This window comes from Micropterus dolomieu, linkage group LG07 (assembly GCF_021292245.1).
Source record: "Micropterus dolomieu isolate WLL.071019.BEF.003 ecotype Adirondacks linkage group LG07, ASM2129224v1, whole genome shotgun sequence".
NCBI lineage: Eukaryota > Metazoa > Chordata > Actinopteri > Centrarchiformes > Centrarchidae > Micropterus > Micropterus dolomieu.
Window position 1 is genome coordinate 28,250,704 of NC_060156.1, and position 18,034 is coordinate 28,268,737.

General features: G+C 39.2%; 1 protein-coding gene across 7 annotated transcripts in view; it reads right to left on the reverse strand.

The window, feature by feature from the left end:
* The window catches only part of LOC123973833 (nck-associated protein 5-like), a 73,035-nt gene that overhangs the window by 35,306 nt on the left and 19,695 nt on the right, over window positions 1-18,034 (reverse strand). For all 7 annotated transcript variants that reach the window (XR_006825707.1, XM_046054163.1, XM_046054164.1 and 4 more), the window contains 5 exons: window positions 15,574-15,664; window positions 10,643-10,798; window positions 2,638-2,706; window positions 1,032-1,070; window positions 163-282 (listed from right to left, as the gene is read on the reverse strand). Coding sequence is in view for 6 of the 7 variants with exons in the window: in XM_046054163.1 (XP_045910119.1) it covers window positions 163-282; window positions 1,032-1,070; window positions 2,638-2,706; window positions 10,643-10,798; window positions 15,574-15,664 (475 nt within the window). In the remaining variant the exon portion in view is untranslated. The remainder of the gene's footprint in view (window positions 1-162; window positions 283-1,031; window positions 1,071-2,637; window positions 2,707-10,642; window positions 10,799-15,573; window positions 15,665-18,034) is intronic.

Sequence of the window (18,034 nt, forward strand, 5' to 3'; positions counted from 1 at the left end):
TTAAATTAAATTACATCCTGGGTAGATTTCTCCCTCTCTGTGGTCCTTTTTCAAGTCAGTAACTTTTAGAAGTAGAGCACTGCTCATGTAAAATTCAAACAGCCTTATAGCAGGGTAGGCCTGTCAGTGTCTGTTTGTATCCATTGCGCCATGTGTTCCTACCTGGGAGACAGGAATCGTGGACATTTTGACACGTTGTTGAAACAGCACACTCAGTATGCGATTTTGCTGCTCCAAGTCAAACACACGGGTCCGCAGCTTCACACATTCTTCTTTCAAGTCCTAGAAAAAAACCCAAAGAGGTGAAATTGGACAGATAACTGGGACTAACGGGGAAATTTCAAAGAAATACACATGTATCAGATGCTAATTTAAAGTAACAGGACATTTTGCTGCAATTATGCAAGATGCACACGACAGTGCTTTATAACCTGGTTTATTATGTTAAAAATAAAAGTACATTAAATTGAATACCACTTTGGCGTTTAACAGATTAAAAGTGGTATACTATATTTACAGAAATAGTAAATGCTCTCTTTACTTATTCATTTTAAATTAACTTCAGGATTTTTCAAAGCAGCTGGTCAGGTTGCGCAACTTATTTGGTCGTTGGAAAGTATATCTGTTATTAGGAAAATGGTTGAAATAGGAAAATAGTTGATTTAATATATATCTTCACAACATACATTTTAATATTTGGGCTTGGGGGGAATTAAGTCATTCCAAATCAAAAGTCTAAAATCCAAGTGAATTTATGTTTGTGCAAATTTTTAAAATGTCTTTTTTCATCAGATCCATGACTAGTCCATGTCTGTTGACCATACTTTGTATTAAAGAGTGGGATTGATGCTGTTGACCATGTTGACTTTAGCGGCAACGCTTACCTCAAAGAACTTTAGTGTTTTTACTTCCAAAGGTCATGAGGTAAGTCATGCTGTTACTCATCACTGGGACAGTCATCATTTCTCTGACTGATTCTAATGGATGACTGGATCAACGATGCATCAGTACTGCTAAGACTAAAGACTAACCTTCTGTGTGAGGAGGGCCTGGACCACCTGGTTCGCCACCTTGAAGAGACATGGGAAAAGAAAAGAAATACATGTTTAAAATGTATTACAGGTCATGGTCATTATTTTAGAGTGGATTTCAGAACTTTTTGTGTAGCTTTGAGCTGCAATGAGACTGTAAATGAAAATGACCCAGTACAAACACCATCAGAGAGAATCTAGAAGCATGTAAGATGCTGTGAGGACAAATTGACAGCATGTTGCATCACAGAGTCAGATTTAGTGAAATCATACAGCAGCTGCCCTGCAGTTGGTATATCTGACTTTATCCTCAGCACATAAATAAACCAAAATATAGGCATAAAAATTGAACAAATGTCTTTTTTAAGAGAATGTTTCTTTTGGTCCCTACACAGTTCATTTGTTTGCCTCGATGTAACTAACTTTTCGATTCTGAAGAAGAAAAAGTTAAGTTTAGTTTTTATTGTGAATATTAAACAGCATAATCTGAAATGCCTTCTTTCCTGCTTATTTTGATTTCTGAAGCAGAAGCATGCATTATACCTTTACACTGGAATAATAACTGTTTCCACTTCTGTGTGCCGCAAAATGATTTCCCTCCACCTCTTTCATCTATCTATCAAAACGACTCGCCCCAGCTCATCCAGACCATGACAGAAAGCCTGCTGAATGCTTTCCCCAGAAAAGATTAATGTGCATAATAAGACTGAAAAGCAAGAGAAGAGAAATGAATCCCACAGCTGAAATGTCTGTCCTCAACTGGAATATGTTAAATTCTCATGGGCAGCAATCTCCATGGTAACAAGCCCATTAGTGAAGTCTGCAAAAAAAATAAAGTGGAGCAGTCATCCTGGCTGGAGAGAGATGAAGGACAGACATGGAAAGAAACGGAGAGACAATCAAAGTGTTGTCCGGAAGAAAAGAAGAGGGAGCCACATGCAGGAGCTGGGACTCGGTCCTCCTGAGCGGTGAGGCTCACCCCTGCAGATCTCATCCTCACATCGCCCAGGGCTCTGTTGTCTGTCCGTTTCAATTAGAGATGTTCCCTTCTCTTGACTTTTCTCGACGGACTTCACTAACACTAGAGATAATAGTCTGGGTGTGTATGTGTGTCTGGTGATCATCTCAGATTGTCCTGACCGCCAGATTACTTGTATAGTCTGAAGGTAAGGGTTAAAGGAATATAGCTCAATATTGAGGGGAAATTTGCTTATTCACTTTCCTTTCGACAGTGAGGGTAGAAAACTGATACAACTCTCTTAACTGTGCGCTGGAGTCAGGGTCGCCTAGCCAAGCATAAAAACTGGAGGCAGGAGGAAACAGCAAGCCCGGCTCTGTCTAAAGTGAAAACATGCACTTACCAGCACTGCAAAAGCTATAAATCTGTATCTTATTTGTTTAAATCATACCACAGTCAAGTAACCCACTATAGCATATCATATATAGTATGGATACGGATCACAACACAAATTAAAATAAATGTTATTCCCGTTCAACATTCATTGAAATTGGACTGTGGAGAGAACAGTAAAATCAGTTAAGATACTTACTGTTCTTTACATGACGTGTTTGTTCTTGAAAGGGCTGTGAAAACAGTAACACTCACCTCATCCAGACAGCGTTCATACTGCTTCCTCTGATTGTCGTTTTCCATTGACAGAGCAGAGTTCTCCGCCTGTACAGACAAAACACAGACAGATAAACGGCATGAATTATGTCGTCACTTTTGAATGTGTTGCCATGTCAATATACAAATACAATTTTGAAATACTTGTATAGCTAAGGTTGTGCACTATGATGACATTGTCTAGACAGACAGTCAGACAGATAGATAGATCAGGAGGTTCTCTCCCTGAAGCACTGTAGGATTTGCAGGTTAACTGGAGAAAGATGGTTCTAAATGAATGATGCTTTAAATTTCAGGCATCTAAACTCCATCCTGCAGATCTTTGCTGTGTCTGCAAGGTTCACTTGAGGTACCCCAGGTATAATTCAATTGCTGACAGAGGTTTTGCACAGCAGGGAATAAAAACCATTCTGGGAACTCAGGAGGTGACTTTCCACTGAAACGATTGATCCAGTAAATCTTAATGACTAGGCTTCCTTGGATGGCTTGTTTTCACTTAAGTGCTGTGGGCAACTCCTCGGAACAACAGGTTCACAGATAATCACAGATGTGGCTGCTAATCACAGGAGTGAGCAGCGTAGAAGAAGTACTCACCTCACACAGCTCAACATCGTCTTCAAACTAGTGATAGCCAAAGATTATCACCACCGTATTTTAGCCTGGTTCAATGACTGACTGTTGAAATGATACTGATTAACATCCTGAGAATGATCACAATAAACCACACAAGAGTATGGATTGTTGTGACTCACTCTTTTCTTAGAACAGTGTTTAAAAGGCCACACATCACCCTGAAGGCTGGCAGCTGGTATGTGTAAAGGTCAGGGAAGGCCAAGTTTTGAGTTTGAACTTTTGAGTCTTATATATAGTACATATTATATGAGCTCACGCTTGCTATTGATGAAAATTACAAATTAGCTTCATTAATGAACACATTAGACCATCGACTGCAAGTAAAGAAATCATTTCTTTATTTTATATTCAGGCTTAAAATCTTAACTTAGAAAAATATTTTTTTTAAAAAGAACATTTTTTGCATCTGCATAATGTGTTACATCTGCATCCTGAAAGTAAAAATAAATCACTTGCATAGATGTAAATGTTTGGCAATGTGCTTACGGCCATGCTCCCTCAGCCTTGTTTTTGCACAGTTAACATGGTTGATCTTCAGCGAGCATCGCATCAATCAGTGTTTAGGCTTAACTGTCATATTCTACTGAATATTATTTCTTTGGTTGAGGAGCGGAGAGGAGTCAGCGACTTCTCCTCAGTCAAAAACCACAGCAAGCTCAGATTGGTTTTTATTATTTATCTTCTAACTCTTATTTGTGGTGCTTAGAGCAATTTCCTTTCATTTTTCATGGAAGGTTATATGGAAGGTACCCAAGTGTGCCATAATGACCGAAAAGTAGTTTCCAACTAAATGGAAAACCCTGTGATGTTTCTCCAGTTCAGCGTTAAAGTTTAATTACAAATGTGGATCAAATGAAGGCAGCCACCATGAAGTGGCAACGGCATGAAAACCATAAAATATACTGCGAATTATCCATTAGGGTCAACAAAGTAGACAAGAAAATTGATGTAATTTAAGGCAGCACTTCTAAAAGATCATCGCTAATGACAGAGTGGTTATGCAGGCTATCTTACAGTAAGTACTAGACCCTAGTATTACCACAGAAAATTGATTATCACTGAAATATCACTGAAATGATGGTCAATTATTTACAATAATTCAGCAAGCATCGGTACTGGTAATTACTTGAACTTGCACACAATTATTATGACCTTGCAGGACGCACCAGTAAAGCCACTGCAGTTGATGTACATATGGTGTAGAATGCAATTGTTCACTAAAATATTGAAGTCTCTAGATGTATTTGCTATTTGGTCAGTTTAATTTGAATCCTTACTAATCTCTGTCTTTACAGGCTTTTAGCAGAGTAACTACATGGCTAGGCTAAATATTGTTAATTTTCAGAACAAGTTGGGCTTGTATTATGATTTATTGTTGTTTATTTGTGATGGACATTGGAGATAACTGGGTTATGACTCAGAGAAAGCATGTGATGTTTTACTCAAATTGCAGAAATCTCTTTTTGTGCAGGCCTTCATGGAATCTCCATCAGTCTGCATGACTGACTTCAAGCCGCTAACCTACACTTAAACTGTCACTTCATTCAAATACAAAAGAAACATAGAGAGAAACAGCGGAAACAAATCTGCATTATAAGCTCTCTTTTTTTTTTTTTACCAGCCAATTTATTTTTTGTTAACCAACCAGGAGCACATTGCACTGCACATTAACATACCAGTAAACAGCACAATGAATTTCTTACTGTAGTGAGTCATTGCAGGAGATCAATATACTACTAACTGTGTTTCAGCTACTGCAGGTGTTTCATTAAATAACCCCTCCAGAGACCATCTCCTGAGATCAGCAGGTGTGATCTCAGATAACCATCCCTGTTCTGTTCTGCTTTTACCTAACACCACCTATAGTAACACCAGTATCAATATTAATTAAAACTTTGTCTGTGTGTGTTTACATATATATATATATATATATATATATATGTCCCCAACTAAGGATTTACATAGTCTAATCAGAATCGTCAAGTCCTGCCTAGAGTCGACTGATAATCGAATCATGTGTGTTTTTGTGTGCGGTGATTGCCAGGGGGGGTTACACATGGTAGCTCCGCTTTAATCTTGAGAAGGCCTGGGCTGGGCTGGTGTGCGGCTCTGTCCTGTGTGCACGCCGTGCATCCTGATGATTGTATTTCGGTTTCTGAGGAGTTTGGCGGCTGATTGATAGGAGGGGGGGGACCGTGGAGATGGGGTTGACGGGGTGGGTTGGTGGTGCGGGCTGGTCCTTTTTTTTAGCTGGTTGGGGGGTGTTTCCTCGGGATTTTGGTGCTCGAATTAGATGCTTGTTGGCTGTACAGGGATCCGGTGTGGGGAAGGATTGTGCTTTGGGATGTGTCGATGGTTGTTTTGTGGTTGCGTCGCGGCCCTCTGGATCATGGTCGAGTCGTGGGATGCCGGGAGATTCCTGTCCCTTGGTGGGTCCTAGGCCATGCACCTTATCTTTACTCCACCACTCCAACACTTCACAATCCATGACATGCATCAACATAATAGTTTGGTGGCTGGTTGTTGGGGGGGGTGGGTGCCTCCGGCTGGGCTGGTGAACTGTCAGCCCCGGTTTTCCCGCATTATCGCTCCCTGGCAGCGGTGAGCTCCCCAGCACGGCTCTCTCCTGTTCTCCCTCCGGGCGGGGTGCAGCTCTCCCCGGGACATGTGGTCTGGGGGCGCTTGGAGTTGCAGGGTGCCCTGGCTACTGGTGGTGTAGGTCTCTGTGTGAAGCCCGGCGCGGGTCAGTCTGGTTTGTGGATCGGAGGGCTGCAATGGGATTGTGGGGCGATTGTCGATGCATCTTGGTTTGTTTTGGTTTCCCATTCCACGGTGGTGGGGTGCTGGTCGCAGGGTGGCACTGGCATCTGTTGTGTGCGCGCCGCGGTTGGTCCAGGCGCCGCTCTTCTGCGGGTTCTGCCTTTTTCTTTCCAACGGCATTGCATTGTCAATTGGCATTTGGATGTCCGGTGTTTTGGCATTTGCTGGTCGGGTCAGGGTCTTCTGCGTTCGCGTCGCAATTCGTCTGGGAGTTGACTTCTTTCCCACCCCTATTGGCTACTGGGGGTCTTGTCTGCCCGTCGCTGCACGGTTGTGGCATCCCACTCTCACTATGAACTACATTCTGTAACAGGCTTATGTACACAAATATATACACACATACATACACATACAGACACACTCACCCACACGCACTCAGACACACACAGTCTCACATATAAACACACACAAACAAAGGTTCTCCCTGGTAGAATTATTCTTGATGTTTTTCATTCAGTTACTTATTTAAATTAATTGTTATTATTTCAGTTCTCACGGCGGTGCTGTGTTTATTTATGCTGCCTGATTTTTCTCGTTTTCATTTCTCTCTCAATTTTCTTCCTATGTCAACTGTTTATTGCTGCTGTTCGGCTGGTTGTCTGTTTGTTTTTGTTTGTTTGTTTGTTTGTTTTTCTCCGCTCCAAGCCCCCCTCCCCGTTCTCTTGCAGGTGTTGCCCTCTCTCTGTGCTGTCTGTTCATGTGATGTTTCTATTCCCCATCCCCATGTCTGGCCCCTGTCTGGCCCGGTGACAAATAAATTTGAATAAATAACAATACAGACAAAGGAGCAGGCACCTGCACACATAGACATCAAAAGGGGCTTCAGCACCTGCCCTTTTCCTTCTTCAAGAGAAAGTGCCCTTTTTTCTGAGATGCTTTTTTTTTAAATAAAAGTATATGCAGTATATAAATTACTGTTTGCAACATATTCCCTGTCAAACAAATATATTTATTGGGTGGAAAAATCTAAATAGGCCGGAAGATGAGACTTTGGAGTTCCGATGCCCCCTCTCTCTCTCTCTCTCTCTCTCTCTCTCTCTCTCTCGCTCCGCATCTCACTGCGCAACCAGAGCGCAGCGCACAGCCAGACAGCAGCCCCTCCTGCTTCTCTCCCAGTACTGTTTTTCTTTGCTTGTATGGAGGTGAGTGGTGATGAACAAAAGACTAAACTACCAGTGCCTCGAGTTTACCGCTAATTAAATAAAAGACAATATAGGCCTTTGTCCTGCTAACATGACTCATGAGCTGAGCTAATGTAATAAGTTAGCTGAAGTTTAGCTAAGGCAATATCTCATGGCCATGCAACCTAAGGTACTGATGGAGACACTACAGGTGAACGCAGTAACATTTGTGTCTGATAACGTCATCACAATCGCCACATTGATATGCAAATTACGCGTTAGGTAATTAAAATGCGCCAGTTTGCACACATTTGACAGGGCACTGCAGGTGAATGGCATAAAGAAAATAACTAAAGCATATCAGCACAGAACTTCCCCAGTTAATGACTTACATCAAGAGCATTTTCCTTGCTGTGTAAATATGCAGATTAGCTTGTTTTGGTTAATATAGAATAAATCTACAGATGCAAATAGACCGAGGGCTATTTATTAGGCTTATTAGAGTAAAAGAAGGCATGGAAGCAAAATAGACCAAAGTCTCAAAATTGACAACTACATGAAAAAGTGCCTTAAAGAGTAACTTCATAGTTTTGATGGTAGGCTCCTCATCTAATAACTCTCCATTCTATTAGTTTGTTGTATGCTGATAGATCCTTACATGATACAGACAGCCCTCCCTCAAATGTGAAACTAAGTCCATGTCACCATCAGTAATTGTGTGTGTGTGTGTGTGTGTGTGTGTGTGTGTGTGTGTGCATGGTAAATGTAATATAATAGCAATAATAAAGTATTTGATCAAAACATCAATGTATTCAGCCAATTCAGTATTCTGTTGCTTGGCTGTGTGAAGCTGAAGGTTATCTTTACTCATTTGGCATCTTGCTTGTGAAACAAAAAGTATTTAAATAACATTTATTTAATTATGCCTGCAGCCCAATGCCACAGTTTAGTGTCAAGATTTAAGTATTATGTATTCCAATAACACCAAAAGAATTGAAATGATTTATTGCCTTGTGAAAAATAAACAAATTATTAATCAAACTATATATACTTGAAACCAGTAGCATAGAAAACATGCACATTGTGGCATAGTTTGCTTTGCTGTCGCCTGCTCCTGTGTTAAACCTAGTGAATACTAAAGAAGACCGTGGTCGCTGTGTGAACTGATTATTTTATAGAAGAGTAAAAATGTTGCTGAGTTAATATATATAAAAATGCCCTTTTTTCACTTGAGCCCCTGCCCACCAAAATGTCTGTGCACGTCCCTGCAAAGGAGTATATTGATACTCTCTTGTTATAGTAAAATCTGTCTGGCACAATATGGTACCCAGCTCCTCACACTTATACCAGGCTGTCGGGTAAAAAATCTTGAGAAGCTGCAGTCTATTCATTCTACTTACACAGTAAATTTCCAGCTAAACTGAAGCTTTTTGAAGACCCTTTTCTCTCTCTCTCTCTCTCTCTCTCACTCGCCTGTCATTCAACGGTCTTGTGTGAGTTTTGCGTGCACGCCGACAACTGCATGCACATCGCGGTTCCTTGCGAGTCTATTTCAAGTAGCCGGCTATTTAAAAACAATATAATATTCTTTGTGTGGTTCATCAACGGTGAGTGTCCTGCGAACAACACCAGTGAAGCTGGGGCTCCTTCTCTTCAGCAAGTGTTCCTCTTCCGCCACCACACACACACACACACACACACACACACACACACACACGTGCACTGACAACCCATGGTTAGGGTTAAAATTTTGGATTTATTTACGCACTTTTAAAAACATTTATTGAAAGTTTTATTCTTTTTACATGTTTATTTTCAGCATTAAACGTTGAAATGTATATTGTAATAGGCTGTATATTATAAAACTGGTAGTTCTGTGTAAAATCAGACGTTGAGCACCCCCATATCGCCAAAATGGCATGATCCTCGTTTCGCTGCGACGCTTCGAATGTGAGATTGACAGTCAAATCAGGCTCCGCCCATCAAAGCATAGAATCTTCGACTATTTGGGGTCAGCCCAAAGCAAAGGTATCAGGTAAAACCAGAATGTGGTAAACGTGTCATTATAAAATTCTACAGGCCAACAAATTTCTGCTCCTTTGACTTTGACTCCTTTGAGTAAAGCACAATCATCATAACTGATCATATTTGGAAAAAGTTATATTATGGCAGTGAATAAAAAAAAAATAGGTAAAATAGGTCTATATTAACAAATATGACCATTACGAAATCACATCACATTCAGTAAAACAAAGAATGCAAAGCAGAATTCAGTTTTTAGGTGCCTTGGAGTAGATATAGTTGCTTAGGTTTATAGTTATTTTATTTAATTAATTATTCAAAACTAATATTAATATGTTATTATTGTATATATGACACTATATATTATTGAAGACTAATACCGTATTTTTATGTGTTTTGTTCTTTAGAACCACATACACACACATACGCACAACCCACATACACACCCAAACATCCAAACCAATGCCTCATGCTCATCCATGACCTGTATTTTTCTACCGAGTGATCATTAAAGTTTCTTTGGATTGAACTCTCTGTGCCCTACTCTCCCCTGTCCTTAAAGGAGCTATCAACCCAGCATCCCAGAGTTACCATCCCTACCACAATGGCAGTGCAATCAATAATAACTGTCTGAGACTCCTCAACAGATGGGAAGTCCTATTACTTTTTCAGCATTGAAGGTGTGACAGAGAGACGTACTGTACATTCACTGGAACACTGACTGCAAATGTTAACTACCCTGTCAGCATTTTAATTATCACCTCCTGGATATGAATAACGCCTTTGCCTTCCACTGTTTTTTTCTTGCCCCAAGGACTGCTCTTCAGCATAAAGGGGTTTAATTTTCTGTAAAATTTAAAGATGGATAGAGGCATGATGCAACACTGATTGTGCTTGTTAGTCATCTAAACAGCTTGCTGGTATTTTCAAATGAGGCTACTTAGACTCAGGTGCTATGATGGCACAGGACAGTTGTTAATTATCTTTTAAGAACATTTAATTCAAACAATTAAATGCTTTAATGTTATAACTGACAGGTTTCATGCTCCAGGATTGGTGGGGAATTCATTATGTATATACCTTGGGGCAGCTTCAGAATTCATTTTAAACATCGTAGATTTCTACCCTGAATGCCCTGCAATACTTTATAAATAAGAAATGTAATCAGTATGTTTGGTCCTTGGAAAAACATCCTAGTGTGCTGTGTTTGAGCTGCCTACTTATTCCAAGTTTCTAGATACCAAGTGAAATACATTTAATCAAATAAAGCATGTGGTACTCTCAATATATCAATCAATTTGACATTTCAGGGATGAAATGGGAAGAGTGGTGGGACACTGGGAACAGTTGTGGGGAGGGTAAGAAGTGGACCATGCAATCCACTCTACCTCCAGAGTTCTGAGTCGCTCTAGCAAGGGATTGCTGTCCTTTGAACATTCCTCTGACCCTCCGCCGGCCTCGGGCGAGTCAGGCCTCTCTGCTGCTGTGGCTGTGGGACCCTCCAGACTGTCCTGCTGCTTCCACATTTCCTCCAGGAGTTTGTCCTGAAACACAGAGAGAGCAGATCAAAGATGCATGCCTTAAAGTCACAAAGGAATGAAAAAATATATATATTGATAAGCATTAAATCTTGACAAACAACATTAACATCAAATCAAATAACTTCATGAACTGAAGGAGAAGCTTTTCATACAGCATAAAGCAGCTGTGGACAACAGATACTTTAATTTAAAAGCATGTAATGGTTACAATTTAAGCATTATTCAATTATTTCTTCACATTTGCTCCAAGTATTTAGTTTGCTCTTAAAAATCACCAAGTGGCAGCACAGTGATGTTGGTACAGAAACAGAAGTGGTTCTGACACATCTATTCTCAGTCCATTTTCTACCAATCTACCAGCAACTTTCTTTGTGCTGCCATTCTCCTGTGAACTCAATTAACCTTGCTCCTGTTTGCGCCTTTAATCCCAGCTGAGAACTGCGTGCTCTGCACTTGGCAGTTGTGGAAAAAGTACTCAGGCACTGTACATAAGTACAATTCTGATACACTGTACATTTTAAGCACTTTATACTTCTACTCCACTACATTTCACAGGGAAATATTGTACTTTTTTACCCCACTACATTGATCTGACTTTAAGTAAAAAATTTTATACAAAGAAACTGTACTGAGTTTCTAAAATTATATATTGTTAAGGGTTGAACTGCTAAATAGTAATTGGCTCCACCTCGACCAACTACAACATTACGTTACGGTAATGATAATCTGATACATTTTAAATTTTTAATACTCACCGATACTGTATAATATCTATATATTTTAACTCCACTGTACATATTATAAGATGTAGCATATATAAAGTCACTATATATCTGCACTTCAGGTTAGATGCTAACTACATTTCATTAGCTCTATACCCGTACTGACAATAAAGTCGAATCTAATCTAATCTAATCTTATCTAATACGTGTCATGATTTTGGGTTTGAGTTTTCTTGTGTTTTATTTTTAAAGGATCCTTCCTCATTTGCTTCCTGTGTGATTGTATGCCCCGCCCTAATTATTTTTAACCTGTCCCTTCTCATCCTCACCACTAGTGTATTTAGATGCTCTGTTCCCCTTATCCACTGCCAGTTTGACTTTGTCTCCAGACCTAGTGTTACAGCCCTCTGTGTTCTTCAGCACTTTCAGGGATTATTTTATTTGTTTCCCTTGGATCTTGCCTGGATTTTGGATTTTGTACTTCGGATTTGTGCCTGTGTTTGACTGCCTTCTTGGTTATGACCCTTAATTGACTACCTCGCCTTCCCATAAGCTTGCATACCTTGTTTGATTTATCATTAAATCTTTGACCTGTATCTCTGCCTCCGGTGTCTGGAATTGGGCTCTACTTCTTGTGTTTCCTGCTACCCTGCTAGCAGTTATTGTGACAATTTGGTAGCATTACAATGAAAATGGGCCATTCTGTGTTCTAATGAGTAATTTTATTTTTGATAATTTTTTAACTTTTACTTATAGGATTTTTAAATGTAACAGAATTTTTACAGTGTGATATTTCTGTTTTTACTAAGTAACAGACCCAAACATTTCTTCCACCACTGGCACTCGGTACCAAATACCACATAGCTGAGCAAAGTGAATTTCAAAGTCAGAAAATCTTAACCTCTTGGTACCCGATATCGAGCATGTAATCGATTTTCGCTGTTCTAGCTGTTTTCCATCCAGAAACAGCGGTCCATTGTGTCATCCGAGACCGTCTGGTGGACCGCAATCTTGGTGAGGTTGGCTTAGCTGACAATTCGTCAGATTGAAGTAGAGAAGAAGAGTTTGCTTTGGCGGAGGCGGTGTTTATTGGCCTCTGCTGGCGACCCGTAGGAGCTACACAGACATGCAAGATATCAATTGATTCTTCTCTTCAATACGAAGAGAAAGAGCCCTGTAGGATGTTCTGTTCTCAAGCTGTGGCCTGTAAAGCATGGGAGTGCTTTAGGTCACAGGAATATTGACTGTTTTTATCAATATTTCAATGTTTTGGAAGCTTTATGTTATTTGGAACGTGGTTGTATGGAGAGAAATTCTGTTTTGAAGATAACTCCCAATAAAAGTGAACGTTTAAACAGTAAATATGGCCAAAACATGGAAATTCACCTGGTATATTTTTGAAAGATTGTGTAATAACTGTTGTATATCAGTTTCTTTTCATTAAATTTACAGTTAAAGTTGTATTCCAGGTGGATATGAAGATATTCAGGTGCATTATAATCTACCTTATGATGGTTTATTACATTAAAATATAGCTTTTTTACCAGGCGAGGATGAAAATATTATTTTTTCTGTATTGCATCTCCATGTAGAGATATTACTTTTTTTATTTTGGGCATGTTATTTTATGCGTTTTTCCTGAAAATAGGTGCCTGATACCATTTTAATGGTCAGAGTACATCTTTGAGACTCCATTATTTGAATACCTAGGCTTTTAAAGAAGAATTTAGGGTATGTAGTTTGTCAGTACCTTCTAAAGTTACCAATATAACAATTTCATGCAAAATACTGTATTCACATTGTTGCCATCTGCCTCTTTATGCTTAAGCTCTGCTCAAGTTTGGCTAGTAAAACTAGGAGAGAGGACACAACCGGTTGTTTCAAGTCATGCTTTGTACCTAACATCACACTAATTCTTCTATCTTTGCAAGTTAGAGAGGACAGTTTTATTTGCACAGTTGCAAGAGACTACTTGTAAGGAAACCATAATCATAGGTAGTTTTTACATTTCCTGCCCCGTGTGTGAAATGGCAGAGCAACAAAGTTAACAAGTGGCTGATGAAGAGAGTGGAACAAGCCAAAGAAAGACCCATATTTACTGCTACTCCGACACACCCTCAAAAACACAGGTGGAAAAACACTGAGCTGCAGCACACACCTCCTCTCCCTTCCAAACACTAGCTACCCTCCAGGCTGTCAATGGACATAAAGTTGTTGATGTAGAGTCAGAGCTCAGTTAAAACTTTATGGATGAAAGATACATTTATTACAGATTAATAACTCAGCACTCTGAAACTCTTGCTCCAGTCCATGTTGCTAAGCTGGTCGGCAACATGTACAGCTGAAGCTGTTTACCTGCTTCTCACTAACCTGCCCTTCTCTGCTTCTGATTGGCTAGTAGTACTTAACTACGAACTGTGCATGTGCAACTCCCAACAAAGATCATTTAGAGACAAGATGTATCACTCCATAGCAAAAACGAAGTCTTCAACACAGGGTGAAAAGAGGCGCTGCAGCAATGTGCAGTATGTTGGGTGTTTTTTGAAAATTAAATCATGTAATCCTGTTCTGGTACAACCCCTAAATAAGATTATGAACATGAAAATGAGCATAATACCACCTCTTTAAGCATGTGTGAGAAAGTGATTCACTTGAACACTTTCCTCGCAATGGTTTATGTACCCTTAAAGGTAATTTATTATCCCAGTTTTATGTTTCTGTTTGGAAATAGCTTTTCGGTTTTTGACTCTAGGTTTTCCACCGATGTTCATCAGGAACAGAATCTGTACTGCAGAAAGGCTCAAGGCATTTTGTTTTTTTCTTGGTTTTAAATAAGTCAAGTTTCATCCCAATTTGCTGGACTTAATTCAGTTACACCGCAAAAATATTTGGGGAAATGCAAACTAGACACAGAAATAGGCACAGACTGTATTGCACCACTATTTAGTAGATATTCAACATTACTAGCACGTTTTGTTTGGATGCATAAAGCTCAATGGATCATGGTGGGTGAGAGCCTTTCAGGTTTGCTCCTCAAACCGGTGGATAATCACAATCAGGTACTCTCTCTAATGCTTTGCCTGCACTTTAATAAAAAGCATAATATATTGAGCTTATTGTGCTTTTATGCTGGAGACATATGCTAGATATAATTCATCTCTATTCTTTATTTCAGGTACGAAACACACTTTTTCTAAATTCATACTTGTTTCCATGTGGTGATAATGCTAGTCTAATATCTTTACTTCATTTCAGTCAGTGTCATATATTTTGTGCTCTAATATATTCTTTTGTCTGACTTATCACTGGAGCTACATCCATGGTTGGATGAGACTGGATGCCTGGTGTTTGTTGGCCTGTAATGTAATGTACCATTATTTAGCACTGTGCATTAATGATAAGTGTAGAAAGTTGTACAAACCAAATATTAAAAAGGCTTGATTAACACAAAAAGAGGAAGATGGATGGTAGCATAAAAAGGATAGGATAAAACACAAGGTTGAGGCCTAACTAATTAGTTTTATGACTTATGAGCCTTGTTTGCATTTGGTTTATTTTTCATTAGTGCTTATATTAGCACATCCATCAAGACCGACACAAATAATAATGTACATCAGAGCTGATCATCTAAAGTGTGTGTAACTAGTACGTGGTGGGGACCAAGATCTGTCTCACAATCACATTGTGGGGACTCATCTCCATCTGGGGACACAAGGTCCCTACAAGGTAATCTAAAATATTATAGGTTTAACTATTTTGGGGTATGGTTACACTCCTTTCCAAGGTCGAGATTGATAGAATATCAAATGGTAAACCATCCCTAGGGTTTTCTAAAGTGTTCTATCTGCAATTTGGAGGATTGTTGTTTACTGTGTGCACATATTTTCTTATTACAGTTCTTCATTACATTAGTGAAAAATACTGTGCTCTGTTTCTCAGTGTTTTTTCAGTTTACAGACACGACTTCAGTTGATTCAAATCAAAATGGTGAGAGCAACATTTCAACATAGGCACAGTGATAATACCAAAGGTGGAGACTGGAGGTCCCTCTTGTACCTTGTATGCTTTCATGAGGTCCAGGGGGTCCACCTTGGGCCCTTCCAATGAGTCCTGGTTCTGTAGTAGCGTTCGCACAGTCTCCTCCATGCTGCATTCAAGAAAAAACAAACAAACAGGCAAACTGGTCAGAGTAGCCCAGTGAATGGGAGGAATTGCTAGAAAATCAAATCGATAAAACTTAACATTCATTCTTCAACAGGGATTAATGGAATCTTGTGGTTTGAAAACCATCCAAAGGCTCAACCAGCAATTTAGGCCTGAACTGTAAATTCACATACAAAGTTAGACTTTCTAGGCTGATTATAATTGAACATTTTGGTCAGTTTAGTTGTTGTGTTAGTCCATGTATTAAAAGATATGTCAACTGGGAGTGATAGCAGAGTCCAATCCTCTGTTTTGAGTGGGGATACACCTTTGTTTATGTTTGGATCAGTGTCCAAAGTTGCCTTTATGTAATAGCTTATGACAGGCCAGACAATGAACGGTGAAATTAACAATATCTGCAGGACAATGTAATTTTTCCAGCCTAGTGGATGCAGTAATGAAGTTTCTAATTGGATACAAAAGTATAGAACTGAAGGAATGTGAAGCCGATGAACCTGTTGATGAAGGCTCTTATATCAGGGTCCTTTCACTTTGATAGAACATCTCCACATTTCATTATTTGCAATGACTGTGGGAACAGTCGACACCATAATCAGATCAGCTGCCCCTGAGATGACATCCATACACAATTACACAATGTCTGTTGCTAAAAGCATTTTAAGGATGGTAATGATGTGCAGAATGCTGTAACAAACACCTCATCTTCTGAATAAGAAGCAAATCTGCTAGTAAAACAATATTTGATTTAAACAGATCATGAAAAGCAGAAAACCTCTGATATTTAGTTTGACAGCAAAGCACACTCAATCACTTGTTTATTTATCCTGAACTTTTTTTAATTGTATATCTGTCTAATGTAGTTTACTGTGTTTTTAAGGATGACAGTACAAAAAAATCCTCAATGAATAAATAATATTATATATTATTATATTTTATATGTTGTACTGTAAATACTGTCTTTCAAATTTAACAGACAAGGACAAATAGAATTCAGCTGATTAGTGTCTTGATTGATTCCCTAAAACCAACATGTTTCCGCAACTTGCCTTCAGAAGGATTACATAAAACAAAAAACACTGTGGCTTAACGTTAACGTTTAACAATAACAGATTTTGTTGGCCACTTGAGGGCAGTGGAAACAAGATGTAAGCACCACAATCACTGAATAAAAATATTAATATTATCATCTCATAATGGTGATATGGCAAACATGTTAGCTTGTTAAAGCAGAGATGGTAAAACACTTCGTAGAGCAGAGGGGAACTTGACAGTTGGGTGATAATTCTCTGTTGGGTCATTACACCATTAAAATTTCTTTCACATTACATATTGTTATTTGACCCACTGTTAATATAATAATAATAATAATTATTATAATTATAATTATAATTTATATAATAGCAATGTTCTAAAATGATGCCTAAAAGTCATGTAGGCATAAAATGTTTCAGACATACTGTAAATAGACTACTAAGGACCATATATGTTCACAGTGAAGGGCATCACAGCCATCAGAGCTCTGTTTTCAATTTATTTTATTTTGTATTTATTGCATAGAGCTGTTGTGTGAAATTCATTCGCTTTTTGCGTTCCGTTGGCATTACGTGGTCAACTGGCATTTGGGTCGGGGTCTTCTGCGTTTGCATCGCGGTGCATCTGGGAGTCTTTGTTTTTTTTTTATTTGATTTATTCTTTTTCTTTCTCCCACCCCTATTGGCTACTGGGGTTCTTGCCTGCCTGTTACAGTCGTGGCGCCCCACTCTCACTAACAACTACATTCTTTAACAGGCTTATGCGCACACACGTACACACACACATACAGACACATTCACCCACACGCACACAGACACACACAGACACAAACAAACTTAGGTTGTCCCTGGTAGAACTATTCCTGATGCCTTTCTTTCAGTTACTTATTTAAATTAATTATTATTCCAGCTCTCGTGGCTGTGTTGTGTTGCTTATTTGGTGTGTGTGACTGTTTCTTGTTTTCATTGTTCTCTTAGTTGTCTTAATATGTCAGCTGTTTATTGCTGCTGTTCGGCTGGTTGTCCTTTACTATTATTATTATTTTTATTGTTTTTTTGTTTGTGTTTGTTTGTTGTTGTTGTTTTTCTCCTCCCCAAGCCCCCCTCTCTGTTCTATTGCAGGTTTCGTTGCTTTCTGCAATTGGTGTTTCCCACAGCTTTTCCCTGTTGTCCCCACCTTCCATCCCCCTTTCCCCCTTCTCTTACAGGTGTTGTCCTTTCTCTGTGCTGTCTGTTTGTGCCCCCCTGTCCGGCCCGGTGACAAATCAATACATAATTAAATAAATAATAAAACAGACAAAGGAGTATTTTAATACTCTCTT